Source organism: Phragmites australis, chromosome 1, assembly GCF_958298935.1.
Source record: "Phragmites australis chromosome 1, lpPhrAust1.1, whole genome shotgun sequence".
NCBI classification, from domain to species: domain Eukaryota; kingdom Viridiplantae; phylum Streptophyta; class Magnoliopsida; order Poales; family Poaceae; genus Phragmites; species Phragmites australis.
In genome coordinates, this window is record NC_084921.1 from 53,211,366 (window position 1) to 53,229,644 (window position 18,279).

Consider the following 18,279-nt stretch of genomic DNA (forward strand, 5'->3'; position numbering starts at 1 on the left):
GCCACCAACCAACGACACCATCGACGATCCGCTGGAGGAAGGGAAGGAAAAGAGGATGGGGGAGGAAGGGAAGGGGAGGCGGAAAGGGGCAAGGCATCATCGGCCGCTTGGCATCGTCGCCGGCCGCCGCCACCTACGACGCTGTCAACGAAGGTGGGGGGCTCTTAGCGGCGGCGGCGGTGGCGCCCCCGTGTCTCCTCTCGGGAGATGATGCAGGGGTGGGGGTATAATTGTGGCAGTTTCAGTACGATCTTGATTTGGAGATAGAAATTTTAGTAAGTCAAAGGCAAATAATGCCTCCAATAACCAATAGGGGAGGCAGAGACTGCAATAATTGTATTTTATAAAAGATAAATACTACAAATTTGTTATCTTACTGTAAATTAGAAAGGATGAATACTACAAAATTCAGCAATTGGTTGACTATCAATCTATCATTCCCCCAATTCTCTTGTACTAGTTTTTTTTAAGGATATCAGCACTGTCTCTAGCTGACAGTGCATGTCTTTGACTGTCACTTTTCTGATGATATATCAGTGATGATTTTTAAAAATAGTAAGGACACGGAAGTACCATCGATGACAAATTTCAGTTTTCTGATGATATATTAGTGATGATTGTTAAAATAGTAAGGACAACGAAGTACCATCGATGACAAATTTACTAATGTAATTTTTCAGGTCACTTTTGTTACAAAAATCATGACTTATCAGTGGTCAAAGTTCTAACAGGTTTACTGCACACATTATAGGCCTGTAATCAAAAGATAATGGAGGGGTATTAAGGGAAAAGGTTGCAGATCATAATGCGTGTTACTGGTTAGTTTGATTATGAGCATCCTGTTTCCTTTGACTGAGTTTGCAGTAAATTAAAAGTTGCAGAAGAATGTTCCAATTATGTCGGTTCATATCCAGCAATATATTCTCTTGTTTAGGTTCTGCACACTCATTGGGAGAATGTTCCAAATCATCTCAATTCTGAATATGTACTTGTTATGTGTGCTTCAAACTACTTGAGGAATACAGTAAAAATACTGTAGACGCTGGCTACAGTATTAATTGATTGCTGTTCACAATCATGTGAGCCACCAGTAGAATTAGCAGTGTCCTAGTTATCTCACTGCAAGATATACACTCGTGGTACTGTTCATAAGATTATGTAGTGAAGATATCAGAGAACAGACTTCCCAGCGGCAAATTTAAATGCCGCTGGAAGTCTTTGAGACCTGCTTCAGAGCCCGCATGATCTCGTCGGCTTTCAGATCACCAAGCGTGTAAGCAGCTAAGGGGCTCTCAGACGGGACGATATCTTCCCTGTGGTAGCTTCCTGAGCTCCTCAGCAGCGCATCCGAGCCTTTCTCGGTGACGCCTCGGACAATCACGGTCTTGTGTAAACCGGAGAGTATCTCCTCTAGATCAGTGTCGCCGTGTTCTCCGACGATCAGATACATGTTCCCCACAGATAGGCCCCAGCGCACGAAAAGATACCTAGAATTGAATTTTTGGTAACAGGCTGACAGTCAGGCTATTTACAGCTTTTGCTGTTGGAAATGCTACAGTATCGTCACGTTATGACGTTACACAGTCTATGCTCGGTTCTTACCTGAGAGCTTGTGACCTTGATGCTAGCAGAGGGACAACCTGTAGTCTCGTCGAGTTCCGGCAGTACATGATGTGGCACCGGAGGCCTCGCATCCTCAGCCTCTCCCTCATCTCGTCGATCGTTTTCGCCTAACAAGTCAAAGAGAATTCAGTTTCAGAGAGCAACCGATTAAGGACACGCATGTAAACGAATTTGCCAACCTTATGGGGGTCTTTGACGAGGAACGAGACGCAGTGCGCGTTGCAAGACGCCACGTCCTGTTCGACGGCGACACCTGAACCGTCCTGCTGTGCCATCAGCTTGGCTATGGTCTGCCTCGCGCCGTCATGGGACCACCGGTGGTTGATGTGCAGCAGGTAGTCCTGGTCGGGGCGCAGCCTACCCTCGGCATCGACGCAGTGCGCCGTGCCGGGGTAGTACACCTCGCTGCCGCTGCCGCAGATGAGCGCGTCGAAGTCGGTCGCGGGGATCTTGCCGAGCTGCAGAAGCTGGAGCGTCTCCGACAGCGGCATCGCCGTGGACAGCGCGAAACCCGAGATCTTGGACATCTGGGAATCCGACCGGACCGCTCTGAAGACCTCCTGTATCACCTGTAGCATCCTCTTGCTAGCGCGGCCGTCGTCGTGGTAGCAGTCCACGGCGATGACGAACAGCCGCCGGCGACGGCGCAGGAGTGGGTACTTGTTCACGGCGCCGCCGGTGGCCTCGGCTGCGTTCTTGGCACCTTCGGCGTCCGAGGACGCGGATGGCGGAAGCGCCGACGACGACTGCTTGATCTTGTTCATGATCCTCTGCACCTGTTCCTGCGGGTCCGACGACGGCGGCTCGGTAGTGTTCAGGGAGCCCCTCTCGCCGTCGATGGACAGACGGAGAGACAGGTCCTGGACGTCCATGAGCGAGTCCTCCAGGAACTCCTCCTCCTCGGCGCCAGCGTCCGCCGGCGTGTCCTTCAGCCACCGCGGGTTCCTTATCCGGCACCCGGCCACCCTGGTGAGGTACGTGCGGCAGTGCTCCGGCCACGAGTAGAGGTGGATGTTGCGCAGCCCGTTCCTCCGGCACTCCTGCCACAGGTTCTTGTCGGCCACCAGCTTCAGCAGCGCGTCGGCGATGGCGCTCTGGTCGTGCGGGTCCACAAGCAGTCCATTGTTCAGTGCCTGCCAGTGCCATGCACACACACAATTACACATTCTCTCCACAAGTGCATTTACTAATAACACGCTTGTGCTCCAGCACAGTGTATTGAAGTGTGTTTCAAACATGGGATCCACGAAAGTATGGATGCTTACAGTAGTAATGTCAACCGGACCGCCGTTCTTTGTGGCGACGATTGGGAGCCCATGCGCCGCAGCCTAAAAGCCATACATTTTTCAGAATTGATTTTTGATTTTTAAGGCTATAGGAATGTGCCAGGTGATGTTCATAGAACTGAAGCAGAAGCTGACCTCGATCAAGGTCAGACCGAACGGCTCAACGAGAGCAGGGTTGATGAAGACGCCCTGCACAGAACAACCAGCGATTTTTAAATTGAGTGTGAGCTGCCAAAGTTGAAACAAAGATCATGACATGCAGCAGACCTTCATTTTTGCCGCGAGGCGGTAGATCTCCGGGACGTCGGCCTGATTGTGATGCTTGGGGAAGGCCACGCTTCCGTACAGATCATACTTGTCGATCAACTTCAGGACTGTGGTGAGGACGCTAGCGTTGCCAGCAGACATATCATCGATGTCATCCCTGTTCCCCATGATCAGAGTCTGAAAACAGAGGTAAGTTCTATCACTTGGTTTTCATTGCAGACTTTGTTTAGTACTACTTGAAATGAGAAGCCTTCCAACATGGTAATCGTACATCTGGCATTTGATTATTTTTTTTCGAAAAACCCGTAACATTGCCAGCTTATGTATTAATAAGAGAAGCGATTACATGCGCCCGTGGCATTTGATTATAGAAACAGCAAAGACCTTAATTATTCAAAAAAAAATCCATAACAGGGTTGCCCCTGGATTCCATTACCACAGATAACGGAATTAAAAGAGTACCACATTCACCAGTTTAAAACTCAAGAAAGAACAAAAACAGCGTAGGGTAGGTTTGCAATCTAGTTACGAGGAATGAGTGTACTTCAGGCTAACTGTTGCTTACTAGGTTTGCAAGTTCCCTGAGCGGGCGGCATTCTCCAAACGCTTTGACAAGGGTGGTGATGTTCTTCTTCGGGTCGGGCCTTGACAAAGCCAGGATCATCGGCTTGTGAGGATTGGTTAGGAACCGCATCACCTGTGACAAGCAGTTGTCATGCAGCGAGTTTTAAGACTTGCGATCACTGTGAAGGAAATTCTTGTAGGTCTGTGGAGGAATACAAAATCAAGCACCAACCTCAGCCCATATTGGGGGCATCGACTTCGGTGAAGCACCCTCCAAACCGACAATATCATCTTTGCTGTCACCATCTCCATCGATATCCTCTTGAACCACAACGTTGCTGAAATCCATTCCAGGAGGAATCACCTGCGGAAAAAGTTGTCCAGAAATATAGATCAAATGTGTGGATAATTTTTTTATTTACCACATGAGTCAGCTCAAATACCTGATTTGTCAGATGTGGAACAGTACTTACACTACTTGCTATCTACAACTGAGTTCTGAATACTTACCACCATCCTAGGCATGAAACGTCCATGGCAGCTAACCCCACGCCTCGCCCGTGCCCTCAACACTTTCTCGAGCTTGACATCGAATCCATCGTACAATCCCCACTGCTCATCAATCTCCTGCCTTGTGCTCGTGATGACAAGCTCCGCCGCATCCAAGGCCAGCTCCTCGCCCTCGATACGCCTCATGATCTTGTAGGTTGAGTCGATCTCCTCCTTGGACACGCGCCCTTGCTTCAGAATCTGCTCCAGCTTGTTCCTCCCAAGTGAGTGACCAGTGAGCACCATCGGCACATTCAGCGCACCAGAAAGAAGAGCAGCGACATCTCCAGCATCGGCATAGTGGCCATGGATCACATAAGGCAAGACTGGCCTTCCATTGCCAACCTGTTCTCCCAGGGCTTTGGACATGTTCAGGATATGCGCGAGCGCTCCGTCGACGAACTCTTGGAGGTAAGGCCACAGGGCTTCCTTCTTGAGATACTTGTCCCTTGGCCCACACGGTATGCGCACAAGGTACGCCCCCGCGCTCTCACCCATCCCCTCTCCATCATTGGAACCGGAGGTTAACATCTCGGTTGGTTCGCCGTAGCTCCAGTCCACATCAGGAGAAGACACCTGACGAGTGAAGAGGTCCACTCTGTACACGCCAGGCATCATCGAGAGCGCTCTTGCAAGTTCGACGACATATTTCACCTGCGAGACTCGACGAACAATCACACTCAGCCATGGAAAGCTTGATTCAACAAAAGGGTAATTTTCTCCGAGCTAAAAGATGGATGCTGTTTACCTGGCCACCGGTATCTGAATCCCGACCTAGTTCCATGTTTTCACCACGAACAAGACCGTGCACACTAGCAAACAAGAATGAAAAAGAAATTGTGAAACTTACAAGGATACTGTGCAAATAACTTTTTCTTTACAGAAAGTTCAAGATTTCAGATACTCCAGTAAACTGTGTACTAGAACAAATAGCAGGCAACTATGGCTGGCTGAATCATCTTATGACCACTTCATTATGGAACATTGACTCTAGCAATTTAGCATCAGGTAGAGTGAGGCAATGAGTAAGTAACTAGTATAAGACCTGATGAGCACAATGTAAAGCTTCTTCTCCTTGTTTTCGTCAGACCACACGGTGAGGTCAGAGAAATTCCTCTGGAACTTTTTCTTGGCCGTTTCTACTGGTGCCAGCTCGCTGAGGGTGTCCCCCTTCTCTCCTTCCGACAGGTCCTCCGCGAGGTCTTCAGCTTCGCGGCGCACCTGCTCCTGCTCCTTCCTCCGTGCGGACATCCTCTGAATGCCCTCCAGCTCCAGCTGCTCGCACCAAAAATTCAGAAGCATCAGCAAACAAGCAGAATTCTCTGTTCTCACTGGCAAAACAGTGACTTTGGCTAGGTGCATAGGTGCAGTCCAGTTCAATTCAAAAAGAAAAGGGAAAGCAAACTCAACGGCCACTATTGATACCATGAGTAGATCGTAACTGTCATGGTGCAGGCTACACACTACAGAGATCATACTTTTGACAGGGGAATCACAACTCAAATTTAAGGAAGACTTTATTTATATTTCTGAATTTAAGGAAGACATCGGTTAAGTACACATTTCTGAATTTCTGAAAGCGCTACGCATCAATTAAGCAATGCTGTTCGTAGACAAGCGTTCATAAGCAACGATCAGAATCTTTCTCAGATAATTAATTTGCCCAGATGAACTTTAATTATACATGCATCTCCCTCCAGAGACAAGAACACTCCAAACTAAGGGCGCGTTTAGACATTTTGCCACCGCTTGCCTTGCCTGGCGGGGCAAAAAACTGCTCTTCGATGCTGTCACACTGGCAAGCCTTGCCAGCGAGCGAGCTGGACGGGCTATCCAACCAAACACGCTACGGACAGGGCCACCAAGGCATCAACCAACAGGAAATCAAAAGGGACACGAGAAAGAAAGATACTTGTAAAGAGCCAGAGATTGGAGAGAGAAATACAACAAATTCATAGACGAGAACTTAAAAAAGCCGTGATAACAGAGAAACAGTAACTCAGACCTGCTTCTTCTTGCGCGCGAGGTGCCAGATCCGCCAGCACATGTTCTCGAGCCGCGTGCTGCGCTCGCGCTCGTTGCGGGTGGCGACGACCTTGATCCACGTCCGGTGTAGGTCGCTCTCGTCGACGCCCTTCACCACCTCCTCCACGAAGTAGTGCGTCGGGTTGAAGTTCATGTGCGCGCCGCGGGGGCTCGCCGACGCCCCCGCCACCGGCGACCTCGGGTCCCCGCCTCCCCCTCCACCCGCGGCCGCGCCGCTGTCCAGGATCGCCTCCAGATACCCATTGATCCACTCGTTTCCCGCCATCGCCGACTGTTCCCTCCGGCTCTAGTGCTCTCGGATCAGAGGAGCATTAAGAGGTAGAGTGCTCTTCTCCCGCGCGGGTTCTTCTTGGCCGTTGCTTCGTTTCCTTCTTTGGCGCGGCAGGGAGAAAGAAAGCGGCGTGCGTGGTGAGGGAGGGATTGGAAGTGATGGAGTGGAACCGATCGAGAGAGAGAGAGAAAAAGGCGGGCACGTACGCGTCACCAGCGGAGGAGGAGAGAGAAGCGAAGAGAGAGAGGGAGGGAAAGGTTCGTGCATGCACTCCGGCTGCGTCCGCGGTTGTAGGGCCTTCAGTTGCGAGCGGCGGAGAGGAAGGGCCGCGGGGATCAGAGTGGCGCGTGATGGTCGACACGTGGCGCCCGTGGGGCCCGATTGTGAACTGCAGGCTGGCCTATTCCGCGCGTGGGCCCCGTGAGTCAGCGACTGGCCACGGCTGGCCGGCTGGGCCCAGCGCTTCGTTTCGAGCACACGTTGGTTTTACAGTTTCACTTTTATCACGCGCCTTTCCGTTAGGAAGGAGGATCCTCTCGGATCTCAACCGTATGAGCGAACGCGCGCCAGCACGGAGTAGAAAAAAGAGATAATTTTCGGTGTGCTATCAAATGTTAGCAAATTTTTTGATTTACTATTGAAAAAAATTATGATTTCTTTCATTTTATCATTTAATTTTTTTTCTTTATGTGTGTCAACATCTTCGTAACATAGTTGACAGTAATGAAAATTTTTCCATCTCCTGTTACTGTCGTGAAAGTTTTTCCATCTTCTGTTACTGTCGTTACCTCTGTTACAACGACAATAACACTTAGAGATTAAAAAACTAAATTGATAACATATAAATGATCATAATTTTTTTAAGTAACAAACCGAAAATTTCATTAACATTCATTGGAGAATTATGTGTTGAAAAAACGCGCTTTCACCGGCACGCTCGCTCTTGGGCGCGAATGATGCTTACGTGTGTGGACGCGCTGCGTCACCCGCACGGATCCCTGCTGCGACCACCCAATAAGGCAATAATGCATGAAGCGCCCGCCGGCCGCCGAACGCATGTCCTGCGGTGACGCGCGCGGCCGCGGCACCCCACGTCCCCGCAGTATTAATTAATATCCACGGGCATGGCACGTAGGATGAGGAGGGACATGGCCGTGCGGTGAGAAGGAAACGGGCAAGCAAACGCCAAAGCGCGCGCCGACGTCGCCGTTTGGCTCGTTTCGGCGGTCGATCGGGCGGGGACAAAACCGCTCGCCGTCGCGGCCCGCCCTCTTGCCCCTGTTGCATCGTCCTCCCTCCCGTCGTCTGCGTCAAGCAGGCGCCCCCTTCGGAATATTCACAGCATATTCCGGCATGCACTGAACTAGAACTCGTGTGCTACAATGTGTTTGCTGGTACGTGGCCCAGATTGATTCGTGGGCCACGACAGGCCGAATGACTTGGGCGTCGACATCTAAACAGGCCTCAAATGATCCGATTCTATAGTGTCAAGGCCCACCAGTATGGCCGAAAGTGGCACCGTCAGCGGGCCGGGCCACATGAATCCTCTTCTTCTGGGCTCCGGTCTTCTGGTCAGACCTCCGACCCGACAACTTCGGATAAGTGCTAACTTTTTCTTTTTGAAAGGAAGATAAGTGCTAACTATGTCTTCCCGAAGAATAGAAGAAAGATCATGTCAACTTATGTGTATATTTTTTATATCTCTGCAATGCCTAGGTTTAAATCCGTTGTTGATTTGGATTGATACATGGTATATGTGTGTAATAGAGACTACACAATTCTCATTTATGGCACATCGTGGGTTGCGACCCAACTAGGTTACCAGTTACTATATGGGATTAAAACTTCCAAACAACCTCCACGAGAATCATTTGATCATGGTAATATGTTTTAAGGTAATTATTATGTCCCAACTATAAAATGAATGGCAGTGGCAGGACAACACATGTGTTCTAGCTATGCGATGTGTGGGATGGTTGACATGTATGGAATATATGACAAATTTAAGTTTTTTAAGGTCACAGTGACATTAAGGAACTAGTGGTAGCCTATGACCCATTGGGGTGTGGCTTTGGTGACCTATAGGGGTCCCCACTGAGATCAGAAGTTGGGCTAAGGCCTCTGCCAATTCAAATCATTCGGTCTACTAGTTCCTTAGCTCAGAAGATAATATGTAATAATTTCTACTATTAGATGGATTGATGTTCTCTATATTCCATCTATACTCGCTAAAGAGGTGAAGAAAAAGGCATCACCAACTGTGTTGATAACTGGGTAACCCAAATGAGAATGCATATTTTGTCATCATATATCAAATGATCGCATACGCCAATATAGTTGTAGCCTAAATATGTACTATATTGTCATGCATGCTCCACTCTCTATGCAACCGCTTAAGCGGCGATGGCACTTCTATATATATATGTCAAACTCCTGCCATCAAAATGATATGGTTAAAACTTGCACATGAAAACACGCACAAAATTTCCATCCATGGAAAAAAGCCTTTGGTCAAAAATACACATGTCAGCCAAAAACCAATTATACAACCTAGTATTTTTTTGGCAAGTACATGGAAAAGCTGATTTGATACATGATATTTCATACAAGAATCATGGTTAACAAAAGCTTAGATACTTGAAAAGCCATTTATACACTCATATTTGGCTTGATATTAATGTAAACTGAAGTCGAATATTAGTAATGCCTATGAAATTCGGCTATTGCTTTAGTTTGATAAAAAAATTGAAAACGTACTGAAAACGGTAATGGCAACAAATTTCAAGTGTCGTATTTTAGCAACCCAAACATAAAGAAAAATTGGTCCTTGCAAAGTTTACTTGCCTACTGCTTCAGTTTGATACCGACATTTGGAAACATATTGAAAATGCGGTAACACCAACAAATTTCAAGCATCATATTTTAGCAATCCAAATATAAAGAGAAACCGGTCCTTGCAAATTTTATTTGGCTGCTTCAGTTTGATACCAAATTTCAAAATGTACTAGAAATACAGTAACACCAACAAATTTTAAACATTATATTTTAGCAATCTAAGCATAAAGAGAAACCGCTCCTTGCAATGTTTACTAGCCACTGCTTCAATTTGATATAAAAATTTGAAAACCTACTGAAAATAAGGTAACACTAACGAACCTCAAAGTCAAACGTAAAAAGAAATCGGTCCTTGCAAAGTTTACCTTAGCCACTTTGTACACTTAAACCCACAGCCCCGGGCCCACATGTCACCCACCCAAACTGCCCCACTCATTTCGAACGTAGGCGCCGACGTCACCATGTCTCCACCGCGTCGCTCAACGCCCCCTCACGCGAAGGGGAACCCAATCTGGTCGCCCCCTTCCTTGCACCGAGCGCACGGACCGGACCGCATGCGCACGAATCATGGCGCGGTCGTACGGCCAGGATGAATCCATCGTAGACCCGGTGCACGGCCCCGCGTAACAGCCGTCCCTGCCACTGTCCGCGTCCGGTCTCTTATTTAATCGCGAAATGGTCGGCGGGAGTAGGAAAAAAACACAACGAATCTTCTTCCCCGCCTGCACCACGAACCCTAGTCGGTCCTCGCGACCCAGACGACGCGTCCGATTGTTTCGTGGTAATTTTCATCTCCCGTCCGGTGATCCCTGTATCCTCCTGTACGCCGTGGTATTTTCCCCCAATTTTTCTGATTTTTTTGGGGTCGGATGGAGTTGGGGGCCGAGGAAATACAGAAATCATGCTCGGATTTGGGGGGTTCAGGACGATTTATGGGCGGAAGACGGGGTTTTGGGAGGGGATTTCGGGGATCTCTTGGCCCAAATGGTTAGGGCTGGGGAATTGGGGAAAGCGGTAGAAAGGTGCGATTTTTCTTTGGCCCCGTTAGGTTGGAAATGGTGCCTGGGGCTTTATGGAAGGCATTTGGACAGAAGGATGCCTTTTCAATTTTTTTGTTGGTTAGAATCGATTAGGTGGGGAGAGTACGCAGTTTTTTTTGGGTGATTTTTAGAGGTTTGCATCGCCGTTGGGTGTAATTTCTTTCAATTGTGTATCCATGTGTGCCATTATGTCTGCTCTGGGGAAAAGAGGGATTAGGGATAAAAGATGGTTCTATTATTCTAGATTCTGTCTCTTTTGCTCCTTTTGATTATCTTATTATGTTTTTTATATCATGGGAGATCGGTCGAACCATGCTTTGTCAAGAACATTATTGCATCTGTTTTACTCTTAATATTTCAGAAACTTTTATAGCTGTGCTTGTACTTGATGCTGAAGTTTGTAAACATACAGCGTTCTATTAGCTTCCCTCAAGCCAGTATTTTTTTATTGGGACACTATGAGCTCCAATGGTGTCACAAGGCGGATTCCGAAGAGGCAGCGGACTATGAAGCCCCATTCACAGCTTCTGGACCTGAACTCGGCCCCAGCTGAAGGGGCTGGTGAGGGGAGTTTACCTTCTGGGAGCATGCCTGTCTCACACAGCCAGGCTTCCAGCAGTATGCCACCTGCTGCTAATGGGCTACACATTGGCATGCATAGTTTTCCCATTGATGTAGAAGCCATCGATGATGATGTTGTGATCTATCCTTCAAGATCACTCCCTCATGTATGTGCCTTGTGCCTGGTTCTGGTGTCTAATTTTTTCACCACTTTTAGTTTTATATTATTGTTTGAGAAGGAATACTGACGATCCAGTTGTTTGCCTTTATGACTTTATGTTTCAGGCAAGACAACAGTCGACCAGGATGGAACACATTACTGTGATAATTGATGACGATTCTGAAACAAACCCTGGACCAGCAGGTTTGATTACATACCAAGCATGAACCGCTTGACCCATACTGTGACATAGAACCACCTAGGTTTTTTTTTTAAATGAAAGTTTGTAATTCTCGTTACACATCTAGTAACCTTTCATTTTGTTCTGCTGGCCTGCTCGCCTCTTCATTTTCTTAGTAGTTGAGGTGAATTTTCTTTTTCCATCTTTTTTTGGCCTAGTAACTTACATTTTAACTTTCTAAGTATTGAAAATTCTGTGGTATATGTGTTAGTAATCTTAATTGTGGTATATTTAGAAGGCTATATTTTGATGTGGCCACTTGTTAGCTGCTCATGTAACAGCAAAATCTTACTGATTATGGGTGTGTAATGGTGGTTGTTTATTGGAGGGAGGAGAGGAGAGGAATGGCGACCATGGAGTTTGCCGGCGGCTAGGGTTTGGGTGTAGGGAGGCGGCAGTGTGAGAGAGGGAAAGCGAGGGTCGGCCAGGCATCTGGTTGGCAAGAAGAAAAGTTTTTCTTCTAATTCTTGCTTATCTCTTTATTGATAATTTGCCTCTCTTTACATGTAGAGAGACTAACTTGGTCCCTAAGTAATCTATTACAATTTGGAAAGTTCTAGAAAACCTTAATCTACTTAATGGAAAGTTCATGGGCATGAACAGTACCAGTGAGTGGTTTTTTTGGGCTGGCCGGTCTTATTGGGCCATGGGCATGAAAAGTTCCGCATGTGGCAAGGTGAGGGCCATGGTTGAAGCCTGAGGAAGCCCCATGTTAAGGCTCTCATGCGGCTCCTTGGCGTGACGAGGGAGGGCTAGAGATGGTTGATGAAGAACTCTATTTGCCTTGTGTTGATGATGACGTCGGTGGCGTGGAGTCGAAGGAGCATGTAGATGATTGCATCGCCATTGATGTAGGTGAAGGAGGTAGACTCGGCGATGAGTGTGATGAAGATGTGGATCATGACGACGTCATGTTTTGTGCTGGAGATGTCGTTGAAATCCATGTACATTGTTGTTGTGCTCGTTGTTGAATTCCTGCAAGACAAAATTAATGTGTACATTGTGGATGTTGATATCTATCACGCATTGGTAGTACGTCAAATGTTGGGTAGGGGAATTGGAGATCCTGCACGCAACACACGATCCTTCTGGTTCCCATGGGAACGAGGCAAGCAGGTAGGCGATGAGGATCATCCCAAGAGCGGTGAATGGCCGACAGGTGAAGGTTGGTGCGTTGCGTAACATCTGGATGGGAGAGATTGGTGACACGATGGTTGTAGGCAGGGCCGTTGGTGGAACAACGATCTCCAAATCATGTTGCGTGACGAGTCGACGACCTTGTTGTAGATGGTGTGGACGGGAAGGGTGGATGTGTGTTTCTCCTAAACGTTGATGACTGTTGGATGCAATGGAGGTCGAGCAATCGTGGTCGCCAGATTGGTCATGGTGGAGATGGAGGAGCTGGTGACAGCCACATCATTCGGTCCACCAGGATCAATCGGCCGTGCAATGGTGTGGCCGCCGGTGTATGTAGGAATGCGGCAGGTGACAACGGAGTAATCCTCGCAACTTGAAGTGGATGTTGGAGTAGCAGTGCCCGGCTTGGTGTTGACGAAGTCATGGTTGCTGGAAGAACTGGTAGCTCCCATCGTCATAACATTGTAGGCTGTTCCGGCTGGACCTTGGAACACCATGCCATGGAGCGGGGTGTCATTGGTCTTGCCTGCAACAACGTCACGGACTGTTGTTGCTAGTGGTGCCGTGCAATGTGGGTCATCATTGATGAAGTCGTGACCAACCACGATGAAGAATAGGTGTTTGGAATCATGATTGTCGCTAAACTTCTTGTCACAATAAGGGAAAAGGTTGAGACACCACCTCTCCATAATCTCCTTTCTAGTGAGACGCTTGATCGGCAACAATCCTATGGTGTCAGCATTTGGATATGCTCTAGGGCCTACTGCCCCAGGCGTGATTTCCAAGTCGGTCGCAGGTGGCAAACGAGAGTCCGCGGCTGCTGAAGTGCCATAAGTCTCAGTGAGGGACGTCGTGACCGCGCACATCACAAAATCCTGTTTAGCAGCCGTGTGTTCCTCCTGAACACTAGGGGCTGCCATAATAATAGGTTCTTCTTTGTGCGCGATCTGACCATCTAGGGAGACATAGGTAGCACCGCTTGGCGTCGAGATAGGGTGGAAGACCGGCGTAGAGGGAACACTAATGTTCGACGTGTAGGTAATGTTGCAGAAATGTTCATCAGTCGGTGGTCGTCGAGAAGTGTTGGTCATGACCTCCGATGAAGCTTTGATGATGGGACATGGCACCTGGCAGGATGACGGTTGTCGGCGGTGAGGCAGCCTGCTAAAAATCATCCTTGTTGGTACAGGTATCTGAGGCTGGCGGTCGGCGCGGTAAGGGAGAAGAATGCTTAGGCGTCTCCTTTGGATCCTGAGGAATGTTGAGGACGGTGAACAACTCATCCTCATATTGTCGGTATTAGCGACGAAATTCCTCAAATTGCCTGCAAAAATCCCATGATGAAGGTGTAGGATCGGTGATGAGTGGAGCATGAAGATCGGAGGAAATCGGAGAGCCATATGCACTGTTCACAGACAGAACATCGATGTGGGTACTGCTCACATGACGAACAGTACCAAGGGTACTGTTTACCCGACGACCAGTGCCATGGGACTGTTCATGTGAGGCCATGCCCACGGTTGTCGTTATCGAGGTCAATGCAGTTCTTCACGATCGTATTTGCGTATGTAGATCTTGAGTTAACTGCATGATCGATCTCTTCAACGAAATCCATGACGTCAGAGTGGTTTCTGATACCAGATGTAATGGTGGTTGTTTGACGAGAGGAGGGGGATGGCAACCATGTAGTTCGCCGATGGGCGGTGGCTAGGGTTTGGGCGTAGGGAGGCGGCGACGTGAGAGAGAAAGCGAGGGTCGGCCTGGCACTTGGGCGGTAAGAAGAAGTGTTTTTCTTTTAATTCTTGCTTATCTCTGCTAACTTGTTTCCTAAGTAATCTATTACAATTTCGAAAGTTCTGGGAAACTCTAATCTACTTAATCGCCGAGGAAGTATCCATGGTACTGTTCATGGTACTGCAAGTGGGCTTTTGGGCTTATGAACAGTACCCTTGAGTGGGCTTTTGGGCCGGCCGGTTTTATTGGGCCATGGTCTGGATCTTGATCCATGACAGGGTGATATCTTTCACATTTGGTTCACTTAGCAAGTTAGCAGTAAAGCACAACATTGTAGTGCAATCACATGTCTTTCCATGGATGTAAGTTGATTGTAAGACTTGACAAAAAGAATCTGGTTATGCCGACTTGACAGTTGATCCACTAGAAGATAAATAGCATGAGCATATGCACTCAAACCTCTCTAGATTGCGTTATGCAGTACTGGTTATCAATATGGGCAATGGATCATTTTGGCAAAAGCGGGGTGCCTACAGAGCGGTTTTTTTCCCCAGCTTTGGTAGGTTTAGATTTGCTTACAATTGTTGTTTACTTTATTATTTGAATATACAATAAGTGATTAGATAATTAAATCTTATTCTTAAGAATCCATTTCCATTCCTAGAAAAGTAGTGTTAAATATTGTCCTTGGAGAATCTTGTACTTAATTTGGCTTAAGTATGCCAAGCAGGTAGAAATGTGATAGGAGACTCATGTACTCGTCTTTTTGTTTCCCATTTGGTAACTTGGTGCATGTCGCATTGTTTCTAGGGGACGCTCTTGATGAGCATGTGAACACACTTCTGTCTCTCGGCATAAACCGTAGGCATGAGCTTCCGAGAGCATCCAACAACTGCCCTGTAATAAGTTTACTGGACACACCTGAAGTCATTAGCATCAAGGTAAAAACTCTACTGTCTACTTCACCAATACCGTAAGACAGGAATTACGAGCTCTGCGACTTTTGATTAAATAATGCAGCCAATGCTGATCCAGGCACCCCCTGAACCTGTGAAGGAGGTAACGAAGGAACCAAAGTTCACTTGCCCAGTCTGCATGAATGAGCTGACGGACGCGTCATCCACCATCTGCGGTCACATTTTCTGCAAGAAATGCATCGAGGCTTCCATTCAGGCTCAGAAGAAGTGCCCTACCTGCCGGAGGAAGCTCAACAAGAGCAACTACCACCGGGTGTACCTCCCGACGACGGAGTAAAACCGCTTCGGTCATTTTGCTATCAGTTCTGCAGCACCTGACCTCCGCATTGGCCCTATGGCGATTGTATGTTGAACTACCGTAGGCATAGAGTATTCCAACAATTTAACAAGTGATTTTGGCGTCGGCATTTGAGACATCGTACCAAGCTGCATCATCAGTAAAGTATACCCAGCATTCCCTATGGATATTGATGCCTCTTATCGTCTTAATGTGTGACACGGTATCTTGTCTTTCTGTTTGGGTCTGTGATGCGATGTGAAGTTTGTATTGTATCGGTGGTGCCGTTTGCATCCTCCAGAACGTGGCTGCATGTTAACGTGTAGGTGTAGTGTAGTGTAGCCCCTGAAACTTGCCCATGGAACGTATCTGAAGTTTCAGAAGGGGAAAGGAATTTGTCACCTCACATTAGTGATTCCCTGAGGTTTGCTGGGGGTAGGCTGCCGTGAAATTTTGGGCTTGGATTGTCGTCATGGCCTAGGACTCCAGTGGGCCGGAAGAAGTGCTTGTTACATGATCCGGCACATTAGGTTTCGACCAGCATCACAAATCGAAATTACCCAAACAGTTACCATTATGTCTGGATTTACTCCTGTGAAAACCAACCAACCTAGTTAAAAAGATGTTACCAAATCTAGAACTAGAGCTATGTCAAATAATCCTAGCCATCAATCAAGTCAATAATCAGATTCCAACAGAGGTTTTAGCGTCAGCCTATTGCTGTGGCTCGCAGCACAGAAACAAAAGTAGAAAAACTTGGTCCGGGGATGTTCATCACGCATCAGAACTAGTCCAATACCATACCAGCTGAACCGCAGGCTTTTGTTTGACTCCTAATCACCTCACTCAAACCCGTGATGCCTTCCTTTATTTAAGTTGGTATGTCATTTATTTCTCATATTTATAGAGGATAATATGTACTTATACTTGTTATTTTCATATAAATGTGTTCTAAAATATTGCTTAGATAATGAAGGAGAACCAGAGTACTTTACATATGAAGATAAAGATTGCTAGGTTGGTGGACCCTCAGTCGATTGCTAGTGTGCTCTGGTTAAGATCTCGATGTCCTTTCTATTTATTTAAGTTAAACGTTGTAATAATGACACTATTTTTGTAACGTCTCCAGAATCGTAATCATGTCTGTCGAGGATTGACTATGACAATGATATCGGGGTATAACTGACGATGGGCGTATAATCCGTGACCTGGGGTCGTATGTCCTAGCTGCGTGCGTGTGATAAACTCAAGAACACCGGAGGTTATCTAGGTTCAGACCTCCCGTGGGGTAATAGCCCTACATACTATGTATTTTTGATATAGGCCTGAATAAGCTGGACACACTTACCTTCTTCTCCGTGTCTCCCTCCCTTTATATATCTGAGGGAGAGAGGACTTACATAGGGACCCAAGCTAGACCTAGATCTAGCTAATCCTTCTAACATATGCCCATCATTACTACGAGTGGTTGCATTCCACTTGCCCTATCGGTCTGCAGGGTCTGTGCCATCGCTCCCACGCCTGTGTCATCTTTATTGTCTGGTATGCCAGGTCTCATACACATGCGCCGCCTGCGCTCCTGCAAAACCTACTGCCACGCCTTATCAGGCCATCCTATAGTGTTTAATGCTATGGGACGGGACACGGCAAGCCTGTGCTAGCCACGCCTAGGTCCCGCCTGGAAGGACGACCTGGGTAAGAGAAAACACTTGAGTGAAAAAATATGTAATGAAATTAGACTGATTAGGCACATACATGCCCCACGACTAGAGAAAATTGGTCGCGGGGTTTCCCTCTGAGACCTAAAACACTTGAGTAGAAAAATTGTAATGAAATTAGACTGATTAGGCACATACATGCCCCATGACTAGAGAAAATTGGTCGCGGGGTTTCCCTCTGAGACCTGGGGACTGGTTGGAGAAACTGGTCACGTGGTCGCTGGCTGGACGTGCCGGGGGGCCATACTCCTGCCCAATCATAACGTGTAGAAAAGGCTAATATTTGACCACTGTGGGTTCCCCAACCAGAGGACCCTATTATTCTTTACACTGATAGTAGCCCCTAAGCTCCCGCGTGGATACGGTAGATCGAGCAGTTTGTCATGTAGTCGTGGTCGGACCAAGTCGTACCATTTGGGCCTCGAGTGAACATGAATTCGCCCAGGAAGTGGTTGGCGACATGGTATACTTTTGTGGTTGGCTCAAAAAACCACATCCCGAGGGGAGGTTAAACATACGATGAGAGAGAATCCTAGGAGAGAGAAAAAAGGAAGGTGTGTGCGTGGGAGAGGATCATGGGAGAGAGATACTTTAATTGCCGCTGGACCTAAGAGGATTTTGGTTCTCCATGCGGCCTCTTGAATTCCAAAACGGCTGGGCTCGCAGCGGTTGGGATATCGCACTGGCCCTATAAATTGGATAGCCAAAAGCTCCCATGAAACTTTTTGCCATCTCCCCAGTCACCAAGCCCTAGAGCCCAACACTCATTGCCTTTTTCTCCATCAGAGCTTTCCTTATAGCTCCCCTCCCCAGAAATCCCATGGCACCGCGCATTGGCAACGAGCCAAACTTTCCCAAGTCGAAATGCACCGAGACGAGGCTGAAGGTGATGTAAGAGAGCCGTCTGCTCCCTCGCCGCCTTTCTTCTGGGTACTGTGCTGGGGAGGACACGCCTGCTCCCCATGAGGGGAGATCATGCTGTTTGCCTCCTTC

At 47.6% G+C, this 18,279-nt stretch overlaps 2 protein-coding genes across 3 annotated transcripts; one reads left to right on the plus strand and one right to left on the minus strand.

The window, feature by feature from the left end:
* Nucleotides 1-886: 886 nt before the first annotated feature.
* On the minus strand, nt 887-6,870 carry LOC133927361 (sucrose-phosphate synthase). Its single transcript, XM_062373799.1, has 12 exons — nt 6,295-6,870; nt 5,335-5,564; nt 5,038-5,101; nt 4,251-4,943; nt 3,973-4,104; nt 3,742-3,873; nt 3,177-3,353; nt 3,045-3,098; nt 2,889-2,951; nt 1,803-2,756; nt 1,603-1,730; nt 887-1,487 (listed from the first exon to the last, which is right to left on the minus strand). Exons 1-12 carry the CDS (start codon nt 6,598-6,600, stop codon nt 1,199-1,201), a joined length of 3,222 nt encoding a protein of 1,073 aa, XP_062229783.1. The 5' UTR covers nt 6,601-6,870; the 3' UTR covers nt 887-1,198.
* Nucleotides 6,871-10,105: 3,235 nt separating this feature from the next.
* On the plus strand, nt 10,106-15,752 carry LOC133927368 (uncharacterized). Of its 2 annotated transcripts, none has more exons than XM_062373810.1 (5): nt 10,106-10,222; nt 10,894-11,209; nt 11,328-11,406; nt 15,125-15,255; nt 15,335-15,752. In XM_062373810.1, the coding sequence occupies exons 2-5, from the start codon at nt 10,940-10,942 to the stop codon at nt 15,566-15,568; spliced, it is 714 nt and encodes a 237-aa protein (XP_062229794.1). In that variant the 5' UTR covers nt 10,106-10,222; nt 10,894-10,939; the 3' UTR covers nt 15,569-15,752. The 2 variants fall into 2 exon arrangements, with proteins under 2 accessions (XP_062229794.1, XP_062229802.1); XM_062373818.1 differs by having other exon boundaries at nt 15,350-15,752.
* Nucleotides 15,753-18,279: the final 2,527 nt, after the last annotated feature.